Below are 26,553 nucleotides of genomic sequence, written 5' to 3' on the forward strand. Positions count from 1 at the left end.
CTTCGCAGAAAATTATGTTTTGTACAAGAATAGACGCGGGCTAATGTCTTAACCCCTCTCGCGCGCGCCCTCACTCTTAACCCCGCATTTCTAAATAAGACGTAACGTTACTTGGTGTCGGCATACGGCTCTGGTGTCGGGCTTTGCAAAAAGCTCTCAGCTTCTCAGCAAGCGCCAGGATTGGCCAATGTCGACTTCAGTCTCCAGAACGATCCAATCAAATCACCCGCATGTCTATCTTCTTGCTAGAGGTCCCGCCTTACAGTAGTGTTTCAACTGACTCTTAAAGAAAAACCATGCCAGTCGGACTTATAGTATTATTATTATTATTATATTATTCTACTTGGAAACCGTTTTATAAAAGCAATATAGCACTCGAGCTGCGTGGTGTTGTGGAATATATCCCGCTGATAAGCTGTTATCCCACGAGGCCACAGGCCTCGTGGGATAACAGCTTATCAGCGGGATATATTCTCCACAACACACTTGCTCTCATGCTATATTGCTTAAATGACTAGTGTTTTATGTATGTATGTGTATGTGTGTATGTATGTACATATACACATATATATATACATATATATATATATATATATATATATATATATATATATATATATATATATATATATATATACACGATGGACGATGGCATTGTCGATGGGCCGACCACCATGGACCTCTGAGTCTTCTACATCGGACCATCGTGATTAATTATCTGTTCAAATTAATATTCTGCTGATTTAATAAAAAAAAAAAGGCCAACTCCACTCAACCGCGACGCACGGGCAGCATTAAACAGGTGTACCCTGTCCCCAGTAGAAGCAGTAGAGCAGAGAGGAGGAGGGGAGGATAAGCAGAAGTCGGTTGTGTGTTGTTGTGAAAATGTTAAGACAAAAAATAAACTTCATGTTCTTTCCTGTTTTCAGCCCAATGTGAGTAATGTTACAAGTCTTCAACTGTGAATTCAACTCGCCTGTAGGGCTGGGTATCGTTCAAAATTTTTCGATATCGATACCGTTTCGATACTTGGATTTCGATACCGGTTCCTGAACGATACTTTTTTCGATACCAATTTTTAGAAAAATCCATTTTAACAAAAATAAAACTGCATTACACATTGAAATTATTTTACAAATCTTTAGTTTTCCCCCCATCTTAAGTTTTACAGCAGAAAAAAATAAAACCTACTGTATTTAACATAACTTTAAGTTCTCTAAACGTATTGCCGTCCCTACAAAAAATATTGGAGTACTACAAAGGAAAGAAATGTAGCTAAAACAAATAAATCAGTGGAATAGTTTTCAGTGCAAAACAGAGAGTTGCAAATCAGGGTTTAATGCTCACTGATGCAACAGAACTCTATTCTTGTCCAAACTGATGAGATGGCTCCACTTCATGCATGGAAGACTAGTTGAGCATTGACTAGCCTATCAATATAGCCTTATATGCCACAAAGTGAATCGCATTTATATTCAACAAACTATCATGACATCAGCGTTTGTTAACGAGTTGCTAAAAATACATGGGCGATAACTGCCCGCTTGCACATAACGATAACGCTAATTAATTAAACATTAACGCTAGCGTTGCAGATCAGTGTGCTCACTGCTGCAACAGAACGTCATTCTTGTCAAATCTGACGAGACAGCTCAACTTCACTGACTAGCCAATCAATATAAATGAATCGCATTTACATTCAACAAACTATCATGACATCAGCGTTTGTTAACGAGTTGCTAAAAATACACAATGCCCGCTTGCGCATAACGTTACGGCGGCAATTAATTAAACGATCTAATGCTACAACTCACAGCCAGATGCATGGATTTGTCAGACTGAGGGATCTGATAACCGCTAACTTGCGGTAAGCTGAGCTGACCCACCTCTCAATTATTTCTCTTGTCTGTGGAAACCAGTCCGTGTTGTTTCTGTTTCTTTTCCTGCTTTTCATCATCTTCGCCATATGGTACTCCAGGATAGGAGTAGCTTGAGTGGCTAACTTATTGTATACTATCCGCACCGCACGCCTGGCTCACAGTCACAACAAACACACCGGCTAAAGTGGGCGTAACGTTTCCTGCATGCCTCTACATCAGTGGTTCCCAACCTTTTTTGTGCCGTGTACCCCTTGAGCTGTTTTGCCATGCCAAGTGTACCCCCTGACAGCGTGTTGATGATTCTCCCAAATTTGTTCCATTAATCTCATTCAACTTTTACTATCCAACACAACTGATTATTAAATTAAAACAATATAAAATTAAAATCGTTTTGAATGACTCCCCTTTAATACAAATAGCTATACACTTATTAAGAATGAACAAAATATTATATATAGCCTATATAGAGATAGATATATTCAGACTCACACAGTAACAGTTTCAACTATTTTTATTTAGTCACTTGGCACCTTTAAAAAGACACCTGAGCTAGTTTGTCTTTCATAAGCTTTGACAGTTCTGGGGACAGCTGTTACCAGGCAAAATATCACACATAAGATAAGTAGATCCAAAAAGCAAAAGTTCAAATCAGTGCACATCACACAAAAATAGCACACAAAAATAGCACACATATTAGATCCAAAAGGCAAAAGTCCAGTGCACATTTCCCAGTTCAGGATATTCCCTTTCAACCTCACAGCAAAACACTGCCAAGAATGAAGACAACTGAATATTAAACTAAAATCATTTGAATGACAAAACTCTTATGATTCAGTTATTTGGCAGCTTTAATGAGACACCTGAGCTTGTTTGTCTTTCATAAGCTTTGATAGTTCTGGGGGCAGTGTGGCAACAGCTGTTACCAGACTGTTCTCCACATTCAGTCTGTTCCTCTGCTTGTTTTTGATGTGGGTCAGAGCTGAGAAGGTCACCTCACACATATAAGTAGATCCAAAAGGCGAAAGTTAATTCAGTGCACATTTCCCCAGCTCAGGATATTCCTTTTCAACATCACACCAAAACTCTGTCAATGACTTTTCAGCATGTGCCATCTTCAGCTCACGATCAGAGGACATGTTAGGGCTGCTCGATTATGGCAAAAATCATAATCACGATTATTTTGATTGATATTGAGATCACGATTATTTAACACGATTACTCATTGACATTGAGAACATCATGAATTTATTGAACATTTACACTGCCTTTTTATTTAACATTGGATGTCTTTGGATTTTAGATATAATTGAAAATAAATAAGTGAAAATAAATAATAAAAGTGCAAAGATTTAGAAATAAAATAAAAACTAAAATAAATATACAGTATAGGCCTACTATGTTGCAGTGAACTGCCACAACCAACTGCAACTATTAATCTACATTCAATATGTTGGTAAACATGAACTAGTAGTCCTTAAACCTCAAAACTAACCAAATGAGAACACTAGTAACGTTTGTTTACATTACATTAAATTACTCATTTGGCAGATGCTTTTATCCAAAGCGACTTACGTCGTTTAGGTTCATAATAGGCTATTGTTAATGTTTATCTGTGAGCTCGTTAGCTGTTGAATATGCGGTCGCATTGTAAAGAGTGTCCTGAATCGATGACTGTATGCGGTGGCAGTAACTAGATGGGGCTTTGTATTTTTGTTCGTTTGGCGTTTATTGCTTGGTCATAGACCACTTTGTGAGTGGATTTCAAGTGATAGGTTGTGTTGCGGAGTGCTGCCACGACCGCGGCGCGCATATCTTGCACTGTTTGTTTCAAGTCTGTGGCTGTGATTGACAGGTGGGTCAAAACTCGCATCGCAATTCCGTGCTGTATATTCGCATCGCTCTTGATGTGTGGACCTTTAAACTCGGCGAAACCATAGTGTTTCCACCCCACATACGTTGTTTTACCTCTCCTCTCGACCAGCGGCTCTCTTTCTGTGACTTCTCTCATCTTATTCTTGTGCTACTACGGAAATAAGCGGGGAGGAGAAGTGCAGTGGCTCTCTGTTCACCATGACAGTCATTCCCAACTCGAGCGGTGTGTGTGTGTTTTGGGCTTTGGGGGAGGGGCCGAGCACACCGCTGCAAAGGAAAGGGTGCGCTCGATTTACAACACAAGACAGAACGAGAGTGACAAGAGCCGCAAAATCGTATTAATCCTCAATCTTTCCGCGTACCCCCTGCAATGTGCTCGCGTACCCCTAGGGGTCCGCGTACCCCCGGTTGGGAAACACTGCTCTACATGACAGCCAATCACCAGCCGTATTAGAGCGCGGCGTGCAAGCATGTCGCATGCTTATAGGCTCAATGACGCTGTTTTGTTTTGGTATCGAAAATTGGTATCGATTGACAAGGGAGGCTTCGATACCCCTTAGTATCGATGTTTCCATTTCGGTGCCAAGTAAGTATCGAAACTCGATACCCAGCCCTACTCGCCTGTTTCCATGAAGTCGCTCCATTACATAGGCTGCTGCTGCTGTGTTTCTATCTCAAACCTGAGCCCACACAAATCTAATGTTAGCCGCCAGTAATTCTGTCCGTTTTCTGCCAGCTGCTAGTTTGTTTTGCGTCTCTCAATATAGCCTACTGTTTCAGTCGCCTGGCTCTGTGCTGTAGTAGTAGCCTATCCAAGCCCTCTGGTCTCTAATGTCATGACATGTAGAGCTCAGCTGTCCTGTTGTAAATGTGAACGTGCATTGCAGCGGAACCGGCGCAGCCAAATGGCACCGCAACGACTTCATAAATCATTAATTAATCACCCCCGCCCGCCCCCTCCCCACCGTCCTGTCAACGACGATGCCATCGTCCATCGCGATGGTTACTTGGTTGACATTGCAAAACCCTAATTGACGTTGCTTTTCTGCACCAATCTCTCTCTCTCTCTCTCTCAAAGACACACAGCAGCCGGCTACATTTGTGTTTTACTAGTTAATTTTCTGTTTTACAAATGATAAAGGGAAAATCAAGTCCTTTATTATATGTGATAATATGTGCCGTTTCTGACCAGCAAATGGAAAATGCCTTTTATTTCTTTTCCACTGTTATTTCTTTCACACTTTGAATTTGCTTTACAGGTTAATTAGGCCCAGTTATCATGAAATTAGACCGTTAAATTAGCTAAATGAAATTACAAAAAAAAAATCCCCTAAAAATCAACTCAGCCAATCGCTAAATACTGGAGCATTCTGAAGTAGATATCTCAGCAAGGCCAAAACACAATAAGAGACATGATGAGACTAGATGTAGATTACTGGGGCCTTAATGTAATATGCATCAGTAGATAAAACGCCCCAATGAACACTACAGGCAAGAATATCACAAATAAAGCAATTCCACTTCTATTGCTGAACAAAACAGGAGTTTCCTGTGAAGAGCGATACCAGATCAAGTCTCTGAAAATCTATTTCAACTTTTGTTGTTTGTTTATGTGATCTAGCACACAAACATCTCAATATGCACGCATGAGGGGGCGGCTCGGTCGCTCACCTGGTTGAACGCGTACCACAAAGGCTTTGTCCCGCGTTCGAATCCCACCCGTGGTCCTTTGCCACATGACATCCCCTCTCTAAGGAAGTTGTAGCTTCCACGTACTATGTGCTGGTCTTTAGGCTTTTATTGGGGCAATCCAGCTGTTGTAAAGCAGCCGATCTGCTAACAGTCAAACAACACAGAACCAAACAGTCCGATAACAACGCGCTCCAACTCTGACATCACTTATGACATCATCGATGACCTCACAGTTGCTCGAGTGACATCATCGATGACCTCACACTTGCTCAAGTCACATCATCGATGACATCACAGTTGAGTGACATCACCGATGACGGTGGTCCAGTGACATCAGATCCTTAGGTCGCTGGTTCGAATCCGGCCGGCGGATGTCCCAATGTGTATGGCCTCATCAGTTGTATGAGAGGGCTTTTTCTACACCCTCTCTCTCTCCCCACCTCACCTGTCTACCCTGCCTGTCCTATGCATTAAAGGCAAAAAATACCCTAAAAATACTATTAAAAAAAAATGCACGCATGAGCATGTCAACTATGTCTGCACTCGTTTGTGTAGGTATCATAGTAACAAATCTCCAGCCCAAAGAAAGCTGAAGCCGAGCTGAGAAACAGGATTTCCTGCATGGCCTGAGGCTCTGAAACTCAGTCTGCTGGACATGCATGCCAGCACAGGCCCATACAAAGCAATGTCCCCTGCCAGGCAAGGGTCTGCTTAGTAGTGCTTAGGTCACGACCGGGCGGAAACAGCAGGGCTGACACAGACAGGCCCCAGTGCGGTCAGTGTGTCAACCTGCTGCAGGAGAGACAGACTGAAGACAGACAGAGAGGGGGCGGGGGGAGGTAAAAGAGAGGGGGCAGAGGGGTAAAAGAGAGAGGGGGCAGAGGGGTAAAAGAGAGAGGGGGCAGAGGGGTAAAAGAGAGAGGGGGCAGAGGGGTAAAAGAGAGAGGGGCAGAGGGGTAAAAGAGAGGGGGCAGAGGGGTAAAAGAGAGAGGGGGCAGAGGGGTAAAAGAGAGAGGGGGCAGAGGGGTAAAAGAGAGAGGGGCAGAGGGGTAAAAGAGAGGGGGCAGAGGGGTAAAAGAGAGAGGGGGCAGAGGGGTAAAAGAGAGAGGGGGCAGAGGGGTAAAAGAGAGAGGGGGCAGAGGGGTAAAAGAGAGAGGGGGCAGAGGGGTAAAAGAGAGGGGGCAGAGGGGTAAAAGAGAGGGGGCAGAGGGGTAAAAGAGAGAGGGGGCAGAGGGGTAAAAGAGAGAGGGGGCAGAGGGGTAACAGAGAGAGGGCAGAGGGGTAAAAGAGAGGGAGGGGTAAAAGAGAGGGGGCAGAGGGGTAAAAGGGTAGGGAAAGCAGAACAGGGGGAGAGGAGGAGCAGAGTAGAGCGGTGCTGCACCCTGGGCAGAGCTGACAGCTCAGGAGGAGTAAAGGTTCGTTTATACTCGGATGTGAAAGCCTCTCCGTGGGCACGGCGAGGCTTTCGTGCAGCTCCCCCGAAAATGTGGCGGAGCATCAGGTCAACTCAACGCGGCTGATTTACTGCAGCCAACGTGCTGAGCTGACATCGGTCTAGCTGCCGCAGACACACGTCCTACTCGAGGCTCACGTTGAAGTATCGGGCTTCAAGGTGATGGCCGGAAAAAAACGGAGACTTGGTGGCACTCAAGAAGAGCCTGGCATTTGACGGACCTCAAAACACAATGGAATTTGCGTGCGAGAGTTGTAATGCAGCCACATGGTGAGCCCCACCAGCTTGCAATTAGATCCCCACCCAAAAGGTGCTTAAAACAGCTCCATCATACAGCGCTGGACTGTTTAAGAATCGGATGCTAAATCACAGGGAAAAGGGGAAAAAGTATATGCTATAATCTCACTTCATAGTGCTTAGAGTGCATTTTCCCCTTGGCAGATTAACATGCTGCTGTTACACAAAAAATGCACATGAGTATTTTTGAGTGCACTTCAGCATATTGACTAATCGTAGATAACGTGCAATTAAAATGTATGCCTATGTCCAAGCCTGTGATGGCTGTAGTTTCACCATAAGCCAAATAGCACACACACTCATTATCATAGAGTTAGCACAGAAAACACTACACAAACACTGCTACAATCATGTAACAGGTCAGCTATTGTTTCCATTCTTCCCTTCTTAAAACTTCTCAATCTTATTACATCTAAAGCTCAATAATGTCAATGTGTGCAGTTGGCCCGGTGGGCCCCCCCCCGTGGGCCCCCCCCCGTGGGCCCCCCCCCCGACTCACCTGATAGCAGCCTGCAAACAGCCTCCACCACACGGCTCCCCCTCCCCCCTCTCGATGGCTCACAGGATGTCTCACTCTCACCCCCACCCCCCCATCCCCCAGGCAACAACCCCACACCCAGTGACGAGGCTACCCCCCCCCCCCTCTCCCCCCCAAGTGGCTTCCTGATTGACGATGCCACCCCTCCCCCACCCACCCACGATGACCATCACAGCGGCCCAGGTGAGGAATCAGCTACTGAGGCTACACACAAGAAAAGCAGCAGGCCCTGATGGCGTCAGCCCCAGAGTGCTCAAAGCCTGCGCCCCCCAGCTGTGTGATGTGCTCCAGCTGATCTTCAATAAAAGCCTGAGTCTCCAAAAGGTCCCCGTGATGTGGAAAACGTCCTGCATCGTCCCTGTGCCTAAAAAGCCACGACCCAGTGGCTCCAACGACTACAGGCCGGTAGCTTTGACGTCCCACATCATGAAGACCCTGGAGAAACTCGTCCTGGAGCAGCTCCGGCCCATCGTCAAACCATCCCTCAACCCCCTCCAGTTGGCCTACCAGCCCCGACTTGGTGTGGAGGACGCTGTCATCTACCTGACCAACCGCGCCTACACCCACCTTGACAACCCGGCTAGCACTGTGACAGTCACGTTCTTCGACTTCTCCAGTGCTTTCAACTAGGGATGTTCATTTTGAACAATTTCCATAATCGAAAATCGGGAAAAATTAACGATCAATTATCGATAGCGTAATAACAATAATAATAATAATAATAATTATATATATATATATATTTTTTTTTTTTACTCTGGTCTGGTAATAACGTTGCGCGTTCTCGGCCAGCTATAATGGCAATGCCGCTGTGTAGTAAGAATATCAGACACTAGCGCTGTGGCCAGGTAAACAAACATGTTACATGTCAGGTTACATGATGTAAGGCAATCGGCGTCTTCCAGCTTAGCTGACAGCACAAGAGTCAAATCAACAGGCCTGAGCCAGACCGCTGGGTGCATTTGTTTGTGTCCCCGCCGGCGCATGCCGGTGTGAATTCCCCAGGTTTAAAACAGTTTTGTTGGCACAAAGGCCCGTGCCCAGCCAGAAAACTAGAGACTATATGAAGCTCCACCTCGCGTTAGTCGGCTGTGCAATGGAGTGGGGCGAGGAGGAACGTTTGATTGTAGAAGATCAACAATCTGAGTTTATTCTTTGTTGATTTGTGCATTTATCCTTCTGTTATGCTTTCACTGGGTATGTTTCTGCAAAAATATATTGCAAGGAAATTAACAAATGACAGTATGCAACTGGAAAATGAATGATCAGTTCTTGCAATAAGATTTACACAAAATAATTGTGGTCATTTCAGCAGCCTTAGTATACAGATCAAGAGCACCTGTAGAGAGTCCACCCTCTGGCTTGGTGGAGGACTGGACCTCTTGACAGGAGCTTACCGTACGTGTGCTCATCTCCGTTTAGCAAAGGAGCATTTTGCTGTTGTACCGTATCCAACCATAAAGCAGAAGCTCGACATGTGATGCGTCTACCTAGCTACTGAGTGGGAGCGGGCCTACTGCTGGTTACCAAGGGAGCAGGAAAAAGACGCTGAGGGACTGCCTGGTCAATGGTGCATTTCATATGTTCTCCTCCTCGCAGTCAAGTCAAGGGGGGCTCCCACAACGAATACTATCCCATTTTCCGCCAGGCTCCACCACCTCTCCCAGAACACGCTGGTGCCTTCAAGGGCTTCAGAGAACATCAAAGGCAACTGTGATTGTTGCATTCCTGACAGAGACCATTACAACCCCCCCCCCCCCTCCCCCCGATGAAAAGCGTGCGCGGCCCCACTCATTCCCACAGCCATCTTTAATGACTTTCCAAAGACACACTCAGGGTTTAGCGGTACAGTGCATCGTAGTGGGAGACTGGAGTGAGACTCACGCAGCCTCTTCACTGCCTTTGCTATGAGCAGTATCCCCCTCTCTCTCTCTCTCTCTCTCTCTCGCTCTCTCTCTCCCATGATTCACATACCTCTCCCCCGTGGGCAAGGGGAGGCTGCTGTGTGAATTAGGAGGCAGAGAGCCAGAGCCTGAGATAACAGCACAATGTGCATCAATGACAGTATGGCTGGCTGCTCGGCACAAAATATTATTTACCGCTCCTCACACTGGAGAGAAATTACAACCACAAACCTCTCTCTCCAGAAGCAGGAAAAAATCCGCTGACCTGGCAACACTTAGAGAGAGGCCAGGAAGAGGGTCAGGCGGTGTAATTATTATATTGCTTCTCCTTATTCACTGTCGGTATCTATACTGCTCACGTACAGCATGGGGGATTCAACCCACTAGTGACAACAGGTTACTGGTGCATGAGAGGCATCATAAAAAGGCAGTAAAGATGGTTTGGCCTTCATAAACTTGGGCGTGCTGCTACGGTCCCTGTGGATAGTTACTAGCCTCCATGACTTAATAACTATAGATAGACCTATGAGAAGGGCAATGAAACCAAACCTTAAAAGGGTGAGCAGCAAATCGATGACTCGTGAAATATCAAAGCGGTCAATCTCAGCAAAATACCAACTTATTGGATGCACAAATCCTGTGGCTGTTGCACACAAAGTAGCATTGATATAGCATATTTGAAAAAAAAAAAAAAAAAAAAATGGGACACTATTTTATACAGGAGAAACGAGCCCACCTGTACAGTGAAGGGACAAAAGATGCACAAGCATAAACACAGTCCCCCCACCCCCACCCCATGTGCTCTGCAAATTGAGCTGTAGGACCAAGCTGACCTGCGTGCGTGCGACGGCGTATACAGGTGGGCGATCAAGACTATCTTCATTGTGCATTTGATCAATGAACGTTGAAGTTAAAAACAAAAGGTTAGTGTTCATTGGGGACAAATAAACACTGCTTCCCCACAATCCTTGTATTTGAGCTGAAAGTGTAGTTTAGGGACTCAAGTCAGCTAACGACTAACGTCAACGTTCGTGCCTTCATCATGGCAGCCAAGAACTTAAGTGGCCATAGTTAACGTTATATACTCCTCAGGTAGCTACCTAGCTGGCTGGCAACAGCTATGGAGTGAGACAACAGCAGCTTCGCACTGCCAAGTGAAGTAACAGTTTGTGACATGCAACATAACCTACAATAGACACTGCAAAGGCAAATATTGGCAATGCAAGCTCACAGTGAATTCAGGGCATTCCAGCTAGCTGGAGTAGCCGGATGCCACAAGCTGAAGCTAGCCGTGTGTATGTAGTGTTGCTGCCTGGCACACATACCAAACGGGTTAGTCTTCTCCGTAGCATCTTCTTGTTTCTTATCTTCTTTGATTTCTCAATGCTGGCGACCTCCGCTGTCTCAAAAGCCACCTACCTACAGGCTCCGTTTCAGCTCCTCTGGGGAATAACTTTACATGTATATGAGTTAACTTGCTACTAGCTCCTATAGCTATCTATTTCCTACTCTAACGTTAGTTCTAGCTATATGAAATGCCGCAGCGACGCTACATCGTTTCCATTTTGTTTGATTTCGGTCTCTTCGCACCATTCGCATTCTCTCTCCGCTGAATATTTTCCGCGTTGCGGTGTACTAGTCGCGCTTCCCTATGCTGCTCAAGGCTGAAACAGTCCGTGACATTTTGTACTATGCCCTGTTGCTGAGACTGGTAAAATCATCTGTCGCATGCGAGCCAGTTTGCTTCCCCCGGTCACTCAATACACTGCTGGGGCCAATAGACTAAAAAGTAACTTCTATTTCCAATCCTGCGCACAGGTCGCTTGCCTCACCTCCCCTGTCAAACAATTTTCACTGAGTCTAGCGACCAGCAGCAACCCCAAAACGTTCCCACGTTCACAAGCTCCACCCGATGAAGGTGTGGTGAGTTTTGCTCACAATGTATGATGGGTAATGCGGTCTTTAACTTAGAGGAAGAGGGAGAGAGACTGGCTGCGCTTCAAGGAGGGGAGAGAGAGCAGTATTTACTGCCACTGGAGGTTTCATTCTTTCAATGTGTTGTGAAGAAGGGATTTTTCAGATTGGCAATCCGATTTTGGATTGGGAACAGTTTGGTGAACTATAATCCTATAAAAGATCACTATTACAGAAGATCCTATAGCCTATAATTAATAACAAGGAATACAATGCCATAGCCTACATGGCCTGCATGTATGGCATTTTGCATTAACTCACTAGTAGTCAGGGATCCAGTCACCCAAAATTTGAGAGGACCTGACATGACATGGCATGCTATACTTTTTGTTTGTGTTTTATCTATTCATTTGGACATTAAGGTCCACTGAATGAGAGGTCTGCTCTGCCGGAAACCTCGCGAAAAAAAGTTGTGGCCACTTTTGTATATGAAGCCTTTATTTTTTGACCGAAAAATGTGAAAGAGTTTTTTTTCCTCAAAGTCCTCAGTGGGTTGCGTAGGCTGTCAATAAATTAATCCCAGGTACACAGAACATGTGTGTTGACAACACCAAGTTAAGAAATACACTTACAAAACCTTTCCAAATGATTTATAGCCATTTTCTATTACAAAAAAGCACTGGTTTTTTGAATTTTCTCCATTATTTTCATCTTTACTTTGTTAGTAAGCAATTATATCCTGAAATATGACATCAGCCAATGTGTCATTCTTTTCAGCAGATATTATAGTCATTCCACACTAAAGATGATTAAAATCAACTCAAAATCAATGGATCTGTGGTGATTTTATTACCTTTATGCTCGAAATTCCTCGAGACATGTTTTTAGTTTTAACAAAACCCTGTACCCCAAAGACAATACTTGTAACACAAGAAATTCAAAACAACAAAATGATTTTAATCACAAAATGTACACTGGATGACAAGCCAACAAAACAATTATTGTTATACAGCTTAATTTGGATAGATTGTGACCAGTATCTAGAAAACATTAAATTAAACATTAGCTGAACAAAATTATTGAACACAACACATTAAAAAAAGAAAGAAAAAAGACTGGCAACAAGGTCTATAATATAACAAAATTAACTTTGCAATGAACAAAATAACTCAATCACTGTCACTGTCTTCAAGTGTGAGAAATAACTCAATCACTGTCACTGTCTTCAAGTGTGAGAAATAACTCAATCACTGTCACTGTCTTCAAGTGTGAGAAATAACTCAATCACTGTCACTGTCTTCAAGTGTGAGTTCAATCCTTGAACATTTGTTGGGGTCCCCAGTGCAGAGACATGCGATGACACACTTGACATTGGCTCTCACACAAGAGCATCCTCGGGCACACATGCTTTTCTTGCAGTGACAGTATTTCGTGTGTTTGAATTCTGCAGGTTTTGCCTCCTTCAGCATCATGGTTGCCATCAGCTTACCACTGACAAGCTCTCTGCCAAAGTCAATGGCAACAGGGTAGGTTGGTTGAGACATGTGTGCTCGCTTGCATACAGCCAACTGATGCAGGGCTCGGCGAAGGTGTAACTGGAACGAAGGCATCTTCGGTAGGTGGAAGGCAACGCATGGCTCCTTTGATATTGCCAAAGAGATGGGCTCGCAGTGCATCCAAATTACCACTGAAGTCACTCCTCTCATACAGTGACACCATGTACCGCCTAGCCGCTGTCACAACATCTTCTTTAACATCCAGGCTTTCCCCAGGGTTACCGTATCTGCACAGGGGCAGAAGGTCTTCCAGGTGATCAACGGCAGTTTTGTAGGCGTGCTTTTTTCCTCTTCTGTAGAGCTGGCTGTAGAGATAGCTCACTGTGTCACAGCACAAGCTCAAGGTCCTGGGACTAAACACAGCAATGTGTGACTGGATCCTGGACTTTCTGACAGACTGCCGCCAGGTGGTGAGAGTGGGCAACCTCACCTCCTCCCCACTGACCATCAGCATAGGAGTGCCCCAGGGATGCGTCTCCAGCCCCTTCTGGTACGACCTCTACACCCACGACTGCGTGGCGACTCAAACCTCCAACACCATCGTGAAGTTTGCAGACGACACAGCAGTCGTGGGGCTGATCTCCAGGAGCGACGTGACGGCCTACAGAAAGGAGGTGGAGGCCCTGGAACAATGGTGCCAGGACAACCACCTCTCTCTAAATGTCTCCAAGACCAAGGAGATCATTGTAGACTACAGGAGGGGGGGGGGGGGGGCACACCCCCGGGGGGGGGCGCACCCCCCCCAATCACCATCAATGGCACAGTGGTGGAAAAGGTGGACAGCTTCAAGTACCTGGGAGTCAACATCCACCAGGACCTGACATGGGCCAGCCACACCGACACTGTTGTCAAAAAGGCCCAACAGCGACTACACGGACTCAGACGCCTGAAGAAATTTGGGCTAAGGCCAAAAATCCTCAGGGACTTCTACAGAGGCATCATTGAAAGCCTGCTGACTGACTGGCCTGCTGACGGGAACTGTACCACCATGGACCGCAGGGCACTAAGAAGAGTGAGGCGTGCGGCCCAGCACGTAACAGGATGTGAGCTACCAGAACTGCAGGAACTGTACAATCAGCGGTGCCTCAGGAGGTCCCTGAAGATCATCAAGGACACATACCACCCCCACAACAGCCTGTTCTCCCTGTTACCCTCAGGGAGGAGATACAGGGCCCCAAATGCACGAACAAATCGCCTGAGGGACAGTTTCTTCCCGCAGGCCACGAGACTCCTTAACACACACAAATAAACAATCATGTAGCAGCTGCTACCATTACATATGATAATTATGCCTATGTTATTTGCACCTGTGCAAACAGAATGTTTATTTATGTTTTAAGGTGTCTACGCTAGAAAAGAAAAGGAAAAGTTTACTGTTATTGCTTGCATCTATATGCCCTGTTTTTGCACTGTTATACTGCACTATGTTGTAACGGAGCCTACAGCACAAGAATTTCACACGTGATACTTGTACTACGGAGTGACAATAAAAATCTTGAATCTTGAATCTTGAATCCAGTAGGTGCTGAGGAGCATGGAGGAAAAATCTGCAGCTTGAACATCATAGTTCACTGTCAGGGCGTCTGCGATTGCATCTTCTTTACCCACAGCTCCTGCAGGCCATCCATGTAATTGACCCTGGTCGCACTGTTCTGTTAAAAGCAGATTGTCAGGTTGAGCTTCCAGAACTATCCTGTGAGAAGCATGAGGAGGCAGATACCAGGATGTTTGCCCACATTGCATACTCATTACAACATCTGCACCACAAACGGGCTGTAGTGGTGGCTACTGACACAGACGTGATCATGATGTGCATATACTACATTGCACACATGGATGGCCTGCAGGAGCTGTGGGTAAAGAAGATGGATATCTACCTGCTCATGCAATCGCAAACGCCCTGGCAGTGAACAATGATGTTCAAGCTGCAGATCTTTCCTCCATGCTCCTCAGCACCTACTGACTGGATGTGACACAGTGAGCTATCTCTACAGAAGAGGAAAAAAGCACGCCTACAAAACTGCCGTTGATCACCTGGAAGACCTTCTGCCCCTGTGCAGATACGGTAACCCTGGGGAAAGCCTGGATGTTAAAGAAGATGTTGTGACAGCGGCTAGGCGGTACATGGTGTCACTGTATGAGAGGAGTGACTTCAGTGGTAATTTGGATGCACTGCGAGCCCATCTCTTTGGCAATATCACAGGAGACATGCGTTGCCTTCCACCTACCGAAGATGCCTTCGTTCCAGTTACACCTTCGCCGAGCCCTGCATCAGTTGGCTGTATGCAAGCGAGCACACATGTCTCAACCAACCTACCCTGTTGCAACTGACTTCGGCAGAGAGCTTGTCAGTGGTAAGCTGATGGCAACCATGATGCTGAAGGAGGCAAAACCTGCAGAATTCAAACACACGAAATACTGTCACTGCAAGAAAAGCATGTGTGCCCGAGGATGCTCTTGTGTGAGAGCCAATGTCAAGTGTGTCATCGCATGTCTCTGCACTGGGGACCCCAACAAATGTTCAAGGATTGAACTCACACTTGAAGACAGTGACAGTGATTGAGTTATTTCTCACACTTGAAGACAGTGACAGTGATTGAGTTATTTTGTTCATTGCAAAGTTAATTTTGTTATATTATAGACCTTGTTGCCAGTCTTTTTTCTTTCTTTTTTTAATGTGTTGTGTTCAATAATTTTGTTCAGCTAATGTTTAATTTAATGTTTTCTAGATACTGGTCACAATCTATCCAAAGCTGTATAACAATAATTGTTTTCTTGGCTTGTCATGCAGTGTACATTTTGTGATTAAAATCATTTTGTTGTTTTGAATTTCTTGTGTTACAAGTATTGTCTTTGGGGTACAGGGTTTTGTTAAAACTAAAAACATGTCTCGAGGAATTTCGAGCATAAAGGTAATAAAATCACCACAGATCCATTGATTTTGGGTTGATTTTAATCATCTTTAGTGTGGAATGACTATAATATCTGCTGAAAAGAATGACACATTGGCTGATGTCATATTTCAGGATATAATTGCTTACTAACAAAGTAAAGATGAAAATAATGGAGAAAATTCAAAAAACGAGTGATTTTTTGTAATAGAAAATGGCTATAAATCATTTGGAAAGGTTTTGTAAGTGTATTTCTTAACTTGGTGTTGTCAACACACATGTTCTGTGTACCTGGGATGAATTTATTGACAGCCTACGCAACCCACTGAGGACTTTGAGGGAAAAAAACTCTTTCACATTTTTCGGTCAAAAAATAAAGGCTTCATATCCAAAAATGGCCACAACTTTTTTTCGCAAGGTTTCCGGCAGAGCAGACCTCTCATTCAGTGGACCTTAATGTCCAAATGAATAGATAAAACACAAAAAAAAAGTATAGCATGCCATGTCAGGTTCAACCCATTTTCTTGAGCTTTTGGGCCTGTGGATCCCTGACTATAGTGAGTATCAGAAACACATTACAAGTTCCTATTTGAAGCATCATGATTGCTTCCCACAAGTTTGTGGATAAGCAGATTTTTATTTTGTATACATAACTATCTCCCCACTTCTTATCTGACCCCTCACATATCTCATCTCATGGAAAAGAACGATAGCCTACCTATGCTCTTTGGAAGCTCCCTGCATCATTAATATTAACATGAATTGGATCTGTTCACTTGTTGCCCAGTTCTGGCAGGAAGCGGTATGTAGCCGCTACATAGCCACATCTATAGCCTACATGTATAAATGTAGGCTATAGTGCTTTCAGGTTTTACAGCAGCAAGACACACTAACAGACTCTTTTCTTGATGGTATTTACATAGCCTCGCCATAGCCAGCATGCTGACGTAAGACATTGGGTCTGCCCACGTATTTACATGGAATGATCAAAACAGGTTATTTTCCAGTTGAAGGGCACCTCGAAGTTGTTCGTCGAAGATCAAATTTCAAAGATTACACTAAAGTTTATTGCTACTGGCATTATACTGTAAATGTACCTAGTTTATGGAGTTGGTTGGGGCGAAATTCTGAATTAGATGTTGTCAAAAAAAAGTCTGCATTTGTGTTTAGTGTTTAGACTGTGTATCATTAGGTTTTATGCAATAATATCATCTGCAGGGCGGTTCTAGGCCTTTTTTGGGTGGGCTTTAGCCCACCCAAAAATAGTCTCAGCCCACCCCAAAAAATAGAGGCAATTTTTTTTTTTTTTTCTCATTAGTAGCAGTTTCTGACTACACTCAATGCGCTGTGTGCGTGTGTCCCCCCCCCCCTCTATGTTCTTAGGGTGGGCTGAGACAAAAATGTAGGGGGGTTCAGCCCACCCGAAAAGTTTCTAGAACCGCGGCTAGGCGGTCCCTCCTCCATCTAGTTACCTTATCCCACATCACTTCACACAGGTCACACACACAGTACAGCAGCAAAGTGGTCCTCCACTAGTCCACACAATCGTTCTCCTCACTGATGATCAATGAAACTGTGAGGTGAGCATTGAGCAGTCAGAGTCGTTAGTAGTTACTTAATTAGTGCATATTGATATGCAAATTAGCGCGTAACGTTGTTTCGTAGGCTAAACAAAATAACTTGTGCTGTGCCTGCCAGACAAACAGGTGGACTGGAGGAAGGTAGGTAAGCTACCATCGCACCAGCCAGCCATGTCATGCTAGCTCGCAGTAAAGCGGGTGTAAATGGATGCGATGTTTTTTGAGAAACATATGGGCATAAGTGACAAACATATTTTCAAACACAACACAAATAGTGTAGTAGCCGTAGGCTACTGTACCGTACTGTAGCTGCTACCATTACATATGTCTAATGTTTAATTGTATGTTTAATAAGGAATATGCTATTTGCACCTGTATGTCAAATACGCCGAATTTAAAACGCAGAGTTTAATTGTATGTTTAATAAGGAATATGCTATTTGCACCTGTATGTCAAATACGCCGAATTTAAAATGTTGAATCACGCCTAAAGTATGCACACGACATGTGCACCTATGTGCAGTGAATATGCCACTGTCTCTGACTTGTCTTATCACACTATACTGCCTTATTGCTTGTTGTGTCTCTTGTTGTTTTTGCACTCATATGCCCTGTTACACTTGTACTATGTTGTAAACGGAGTCCACAGCACAAGAATTTCACACGTGATACTTGTACCATGGAGTGACAATAAAAATCTTGAATCTTGAATCTTGAAACGGGTCCCTTGTTATCTGAATGAAATTAAGCCCTTCAGAATCGAAACTCCTGCTTTAGTGCTTACAGTATATTATTATCTTGTTGGAATATTATTCCAGCCAAGTTAGGAAGTTCCCTTTTGATTTAATTTTACTTTTGTTTTGCCTACAAAGCAAAATGTTACTTTACTTGAAACTCCCCTGAAGTGATTTTGGTATTATTTATGCAAGCATAATTCTACCATATAGTAACCTGTATGCAGAATATATATAGTATATATAGGGAAACAATATTTTATATATATTTTTTTCATCGCTGTAAAACCACAGAACGGTACAGAAGATATTGATGTGTGTAGTTCTTCATAGATCTAGTCTCTTCATTTTGATCTCAAAGTGCGCCAGTTTGATCCATTTTTACTTGAAACTGTACAAAATTTTCTTCTGGGGGGGCATGCCCCCGGACCCCCCTAGGGGTTCAGTGGTCCATGACCTTTGGGTGGGCTGAGCCCACCCAAAGCTCTCATGCTAAAACCGCCCCTGTAGCCTTTGTTATGTTCATGGAGAATATATCCAAGTTGAAGCATGTACTGTAAATGGAGAATAAGACGTGGCCCATGATTGAGCCCTGCTGGACCCCATATGTAATATGTCTGCTGAACGTAAGGTGACTGAATGGGTGGGCTGAATGGGCTTATTTGAAAGGAAAGAGCTGAAAACAGTGAAGAGCTATATTTCCTTAACACCAGACCAAGTGCTTTCCTAAAACAGTGTGGCGATCACACTCTAAAACAATTCAAATGCGAGGCTATCTAAAAGGATTAGAATGCCAAATGCATTTCCCGTCATAAGGTCATTGATCACTTTGAGGAAGGCAGTGTCTGTAGCCTACTAGTGCTCGAAAGCCAGAGGGGAAGTTGGGTTGAAACAACTTTTTCTATGTCAAATCAAAACACGACATGCTCAGCTGTGCTGGCTGCTGCAGCCTGTCGATGATTGGAAATCTGAGACTTGCCGTTCCAAAGAGCTCATTTGTATTTGTGTGTCATGACATCTTAGCAGCCATTTGAATGTGGCAATGGCAGTTTGAATTTTACCTACAGTCACCTACCATGACAGGGCACTTTTTCACACAGGTGTTTACATATGGTCATTTTGAATAGTGAGGGTGAGACAGGTGTATCGTAGAAGAGTGATAGGAGTATAATGGTTCACAAAACAGAAAGATTTTTATGTACATATTACGGATATCATTAATGCTACCATGGATACGGGTGAGCTGCATGGGATGGGATGGGATGTGTGTGTGTGTGTGTGTGTGTGTGTGTGTGTGGGGGGGGGGGGGGGGCATCAAGTGTGCATTTGTATTCATGTGTATGATAATGATGTGAATGCATTAGGGAAATAAGGTGAGATGACATCTCCATGTTGTGGCATTACTGTGAGAGAAGTGATAGTCACCAAAGTGGTAGCTGCCCTACTGGATGATAACACGGTGCACAGTGTATTTTGTTGCTTTTTGTGTTTAGTGAAAACTGATATGGCAACAAGTGTGAACTCACAAAAGTCGGGGATTAATAAAAAAATACCTACCTACCTACCTACCTACCTACCTTTCACACACTTGACCTCCATGCCAAATTTCAGCCCTCTGCCCCTACAATCCTGCATTTCGAAATGTGCCCCCCCCCCCCCCCCCCCCCCCCCCCCCCCGCACCGCCTCCCTTTTAGCCCATAGGCATGAACACAAACACACACCTTTATACACACACACTTGACCTCCATGCCAAATGTCAGTCTCCGACCTAAAGGGTGGTGAACTTTTTGTGGACCGACCGACCAACCAACCGACTGACCAACTGACTGACCAACCGGCCGACCAACGGAGTGACTTATAGAGCTGCTGGTCGCAGCTGAAAAAGACCGTATTCACCTTTCTCACCTCAGCCATTTTGTGTCTAAAAGGCAGGAAGTAACACAGGTGCAAGCAAAACATTAACGAGGGCGGAGGGCCCCGGCACTGGAGCACCTAAAATGTAGGTGCTCAGCACCTGGAGCACCTGGAACTGGAGCTCCCTTGATGGCACAAGGGTCATGGTCTAATTTCCCCCCGCTTTCAGTCTAAACAGGTTGAAAACTGCCGTGCTTAATATTGTTTGGCCCACGCCACGACTACTTATATTTTTCTGTATGCGGCCCACAACCAAAAGAGTTTGGCCACCCCTGAATAAATTAATTGGAAGTTGGAAACCCTCATTAATGTTTTGCTTGCACCTGTGTTACTTCCTGCCTTTTAGACACAAAATGTCTGCTGGTGAAAAGTCCCATAGTAAGAGATTCTTTTGGCTTGCTGTGATGACCCTCCCACACTCTGGTCCTGTCTTGCAGGAGCCCAGTGGTTGGGGTCGTTAAGGTTGATTGAGCGTGTGCGCCTTGGCTCTAAAAGCCTTCAGACCACGGGTGGGCAATTATTTTTCATGGGGGGCCACATGAGAAACCCAGATTGTTGCCGGGGGCCGAACAAATATTGTCATGCCGTAACCCATGGATGGGTAACTTTGATGATAGAGAGGGCCACAAAAAATGTCCTCGCTACCAGGTTTTGCTGAGGGCCGAACGGCGCCAGCGTGAAAAATTTGGTGCATTTGAAGCCACGTTTAGAGGAATAACTAATTTTAAATTAACAGTTGTGATGTCATTATTCAGTCTTAACCACCAATATTTCATCCTTTTCTCACTCACTCCTATGTCACCACCTGCTCTCAGGGCTTGAAATTAACTTTTTTGACCACCTGCCAATATGGCTGCTAGATTTTAAAGTTACCAGGCAATTAGAATTTCCACTAGCCAAAATGTTTTTCTTGAAATAAATCAGAATATGAGTGGGTTAATTTAAGCATAAGTATCAGTAAGTGGCCCGGGATGATCAAAGCCTGTGTTGCGGGTCACACGAACAAAAATGCAGTCTTGAAGCTAAATAAATCCAAAACCAATGAGTTAATTATTTAAATTTCTAATTCAATGTAGCCTTTTAGTCATAAAGATTATTGAAAGATATTCCATATTCCAGACTGAAATGCTATAACAGAAGTGGAGTATTGGCCAGAATGACATGAACATTTGGACACTTATTCAGCGGGTATCTTGCATGTTGCGTTCAGGTGCACTGTGTAAAAAAAAAAAAAAAAAATGCAATTCCATCGCGGGCCACACAGGTGGCGCCCGCGGGCCGCATCCGCATGCTTCAGACCATTCAGTAGGCACGTTTACATGGAGCCTAGTAATCAGCTTGAAATAGGTTTAAAAGCCCAAACCGATTAAAAATGCTCCATAAACACCTCAATCAGATGAAACAGGCCCAAACCGATTGATTTCAATCAGATTGAGGAAAAAAGTGTGCATATAAACGGAGTGGTCTCTCTCCCTCCTCACTGAGATGCACACCTTTTGTTCTGTTATTTTGGTTTGATGTGGTTTGTCTTGTAGGCTACTGTAGTTTATGTTGTGTAGTTATTTCCCCCCAGCTTAATTCAATGTGTTGTTTTAGACAGGTTGTAACATTGATACTAAAACTTTTCCAGTTTTTTAGAAGTTTTATCAAACCAAACAAAAGCAGTTTTAGATAGATTCATTGTGGTTCTATAAAGCAGGCAAATCATAATGGCAACTTTTTTTTTTTTTTTTAAGTATTTGCAATGTTTTATTTTCTTGAAGGGTTCTTTATTCTGATTTGCCCGTTTATATCTTCTATGCAGACAGTAGAGAGCCAATAGCTTGAGTTCAAATGTGGTTCAGTCCTACACAGACCCAATGGTTCACTATATGAAAGCTAGTTTGGTTCATTGAAGTTCAGAACTATCAAAGGCAAAACCACACCGAGGTAACCATCTGGTACCGTACGTGTAGAAGGTATAGTAACCACTAGCTGCTGTTTGGAGTGGAGATGATAGCTTCAAATAGCAGCTTGATTATATGTAAAGGTTCAAGTGGTGAGCCCATGAATAATCTCTAAAGGGCCACCTTTTAATCTGTATTTCAAATCATTAGACGTATCGACGACTTGCAGCCAAAAGGGCATAAGAGCGTTATAGATTTTACAGGAGAGCCAAAACGAATTTTGATTAAACTTGGATCGGCTGCTGTTACTACACAGGCTACTAAGCATGATATTTTAACTTTTTGTGTTATCAGATTGAGCATTACGGCTACCATAAAAACAATACTGCTATAGTTTAACTTGAATTATAAAACGGCTCTCTCAAATCAAGCAATCTGATTGGTTCACAGCCATTGTATAAATCCAATAACCCACTCCAATAACCCATGGCCATGGGTTATTGAGTTGCCATGGCAACTATCTTACTAAAAGGCTTTGGTTACCTCAAATGACAGTGTAGAAAAAACAAATGGCGGAGACAGATGTCAGATCCTTGTGAATCGATCTTCGCTTATAACTTTACTAATACTTCGCAGAAAATTATGTTTTGTACAAGAATAGACGCGGGCTAATGTCTTAACCCCTCTCTCGCGTGCCCTCACTCTTAACCCCGCATTTCTAAATAAGACGTAACGTTAGTTGGTGTCGGCATACGGCTCTGGTGTCGGGCTTTGCAAAAAGCTCTCAGCTTCTCAGCAAGCGCCAGGATTGGCCAATGTCAACTTCAGTCTCCAGAACGATCCAATCAAATCACCCGCACGTCTATCTTCTTGCTAGAGGTCCCGCCTTACAGTAGTGTTTCAACTGACTCTATCAGAATACCATGCCAGTCGGACTTATAGTATTATTATTATATTTATATTATCATACTTGGAAACCGTTTTATAAAAGCAATATAGCACTCGAGCAGCGTGTGTTGTGGCATATATCCCGCTGCTCAGCAGTTATCCCACTCGGCCTGCGGCCTCGTGGGATAACAACTGATCAGCGGGATATATTTGCCACAACACACTGGCTCTCATTCTATATTGCTTAATTACCGTATATTTGTTAACTTTTTTTTTTTTGTAAAAGCATGAAATACACCTTTCGACACATTGTCCCACTACAGCCATGCAGAATCTGGGTGTATGTAATTTTAAAACACATTCATTTTAATACAACTCTAGCAATTACACTGAATATAAAACAAGACCAGAATGAATATCTCTACCTTGAGGTAGGCTAATGCTCAACAACTTTCACCAAGGCCTTTATAATTGTACGCTACATGGATTATCCAATTGATTGATACATTATTTTTCAGTTAAAAACATTTAATAACCTTTTTTAATAAAGCTCTATACACATAAGAAACTACTTTTGATACTTTTGACTTTTAATGTTACAGTACTACTTTTTTCTTTCTTTTGCTATGATGCTAGTGTCCCAGGACACATCACTTATTGATGTGGACACATTCAAAGACCTGTAAAACTCTTCATTGAGGGATAAGTTCAGCCACCAGCAGTCTACTAGAGCAGTGGTTCTCCAACCTTTTCTTGTCAATGACTGCTAAATGATTGCAACAAGTGAGCATCTCATTACAGAGGTACAGCCTTTCTGAACTAGAAAAAGCTCTGCTAGAAGGTCTGGAAAGATTCCACCTGCAGAAACATGTCCTTGGGCAAGAGTCCAGAGTTTGAAAGAAATATAGCTTTTCCTCATACATGTTGTCTCTCACTCCCTGCACTCAGCCTTATCTTAAACCTTGAAAAACAAAGGAGCGACTGAGGGATGATTCTGTGGGATACTGTGTTTACTTTAGAGAGAAACCTAACACTTAATAGTTAAGCTATAATGGTTATACTTTAAGAAAGACTGTGATTAATAATAACAAATAAGAAGATTCAAGATTCAAGATTTTTATTGTCACTCCATGGTACAAGTATCACGTGTGAAATTCTTGTGCTGTGGACTCCGTTTACAACATAGTACAAATGTAACAGGGCATATGAGTGCAAAAACAACAAGAGACACGACAAGCAATAAGGCAGTATAGTGATTATATTGAATTGGTGAACAACTAACAAATAATCAGTAAACATGATAAATGCTATGAATTCCTATCGCAAAAAACCCATGACCAAAATAGTCATATATTATGTCATTGTGTCACTTAATTATGGGTTAGTGAAAAAAATTGTCCCCCCTTTTGCTGGGGACCCTCTGGAACCCCCTCAAGGACCCCTGGCTGTCCCGGGACCCCACTTTGAGAACCATTGTACCAGAGAGCTCGTCTTGACCAGTCCTAACATTCTAAAATAACACTTTGAATCCTAAGTATAAGATTAATTAGGATATGAATACGATTCTAAAAATGATGTGATCATGCTGCCATGCTAGCATTACTTACGTCAGCATGCATTTTGAGTTGACATAAATGCTGTTAGAACCCTCTACCCACGAGACGTGTCCAGTGTCCAAAGTGGTGTTGTGCTTGGTGTCAAAAAGGGTGCAAGTGGATTTGGCCGCAAACAAAACCTCTAAATTTACCTTTCTGTCTTTGTTTTTCAGTTGTGTCCTTTTAGCACTGAAAAGATCTGACTGAGACCTTTCAAATTATATAATAATCATATTATTCGATCATATAACATCTTATAATAATCAGCCCACTTACACACCTTTGGCTCCAAGCCCTCGATATGTAAACTTTAACTGTTTGAGTTGGAAAAAGTCAAATCAGTTGGGTCAAATTGAAAGGTTATATTTTTACACAATATGACATCAAGGAAGTCACGATCTTTATTTACTTGTTAAGACACACACACACACACACACACACACACACACACACACACACACACACACACACACACACACACACACACACATGCACGCGCACAAACGCACAAACACACACACACACACACACACACACACACACACACACACACACACACACACACACACACACACACACACACACACACACACACACAGTCACATACATATCTTGAAAGTGATGTTTCCACTTCTGAGTTTCCTCTGTTAATCGTTAACCAGCTCAAGTTCTGTTACTTACTGTTTAACCTTTCTGAGTTGTGCTGGAGTTTATTCTTGTATTTAGAATTGCTCTTTATTCATTACACATTATCAATCCAGGGTATAGCATTTATTGTGTCATCACCTGTCTGGGCCAGTTGGAACCTGTGCAACCTACTATGGGTTGCTTGTCAAGTTGTCAGGTTGGCAGACTGGGAATTTAAGGTTATTGCGGTCATTGTCACTCTACAATATTAGCTAATTCCCTAAAATGTAAAAGCTTAAATGTTGAGAAGGTAACTGAAACACTCAACATTCAATACTTTGCCTGGGTCTGGATGTCTGGATGCTGTGTCACATTTCCTTTTTACTCCCTTAGCACATCATCTCATAATTGAATCCATATGCCATGAATTAGTACAACATTCATTATATCTTTGCTTTCAAAATGTCACATTGCCTGACTTGCCCTGTAACTACAAAGGAGATCTTGGTAGTTTTGAAGACTTTGATCCAACTATGTTTTCAGACAAACGGGTAGCACTTTTCTCACAATATCATCATAGTATTACACAGTAAACAAAGTGATAAAGACATTCAGAGAGATTGGTGAAAATGTTTTGTTGGATGGATGAGTCATCTGTTGTAGCCTATCACATCACTGAACAGCTATTTGGCTGTAAATTGAGCTCTATCTCCACCATGTGGCGATGTGATGCAATTGCAATTATACAATAAATGATTCTCAGATTTATTTCATCATGATATTTTGTTGAATGAATCCTTAAGAAGATTTTGTTTTTACCCCTCTACAGGGAAGCGAAACACGCTGGACCAGCTGCAGAACAAACACCCTGGAGCTTTGATTCGATGTCTTGCTCAAGGACACTTCAGCAGGATGGACGCCTGCACCCTGTCAAGGCCCTTACGTTTGAAGGACGGTAAGACCATCTGCAGATATATTATGCACATATGATAAGTGGTTGTCATCTCAAAATAGATTTACAGATTTTTGAAAGTGACTGAAATCAGCATTGAGTAGGCTATACTGGTGCTGATGTGAGCTCCCTTTGATGCAATAGAATCCAGCATCTGACAATGAATTTCAAATTTCACCAACAACAATGACCTTCTCTCAAGAAGTTAGGGAAAAAGCTTGACAGCTCAGAAGAAAAATTCAGGAGCTGGGGCAGCAGGGTGGCCTAGTGTTTAGTGAGGTTGGTCCTTGAACCAGAGGGTGCAAACCCCTATGAGACCATCTCAAATTATCCATGAAAAATAAGTTTAACCTCGACCCGCTCTGGCTGACTGACCCTGA

The 26,553-nt window shown here is 43.3% G+C and overlaps 1 protein-coding gene across 4 annotated transcripts in view; it reads right to left on the minus strand.

Moving 5' to 3' along the window:
• Nucleotides 1–11,420, minus strand: part of atp11c (ATPase phospholipid transporting 11C (ATP11C blood group)) — an 81,908-nt gene extending 70,488 nt beyond the window's left edge. For all 4 annotated transcript variants that reach the window (XM_083652218.1, XM_083652220.1, XM_083652219.1 and 1 more), the window contains exon 1: nucleotides 10,962–11,420. In XM_083652218.1, coding sequence (XP_083508344.1) covers nucleotides 10,962–10,988 — 27 coding nt within the window. In that variant the 5' untranslated portion in view covers nucleotides 10,989–11,420. The remainder of the gene's footprint in view (nucleotides 1–10,961) is intronic.
• Between the last annotated feature and the right edge of the window lie 15,133 nt (nucleotides 11,421–26,553).

Source organism: Poromitra crassiceps (genome assembly GCF_964638095.1).
Source record: "Poromitra crassiceps genome assembly, chromosome: 15".
NCBI lineage: Eukaryota > Metazoa > Chordata > Actinopteri > Beryciformes > Melamphaidae > Poromitra > Poromitra crassiceps.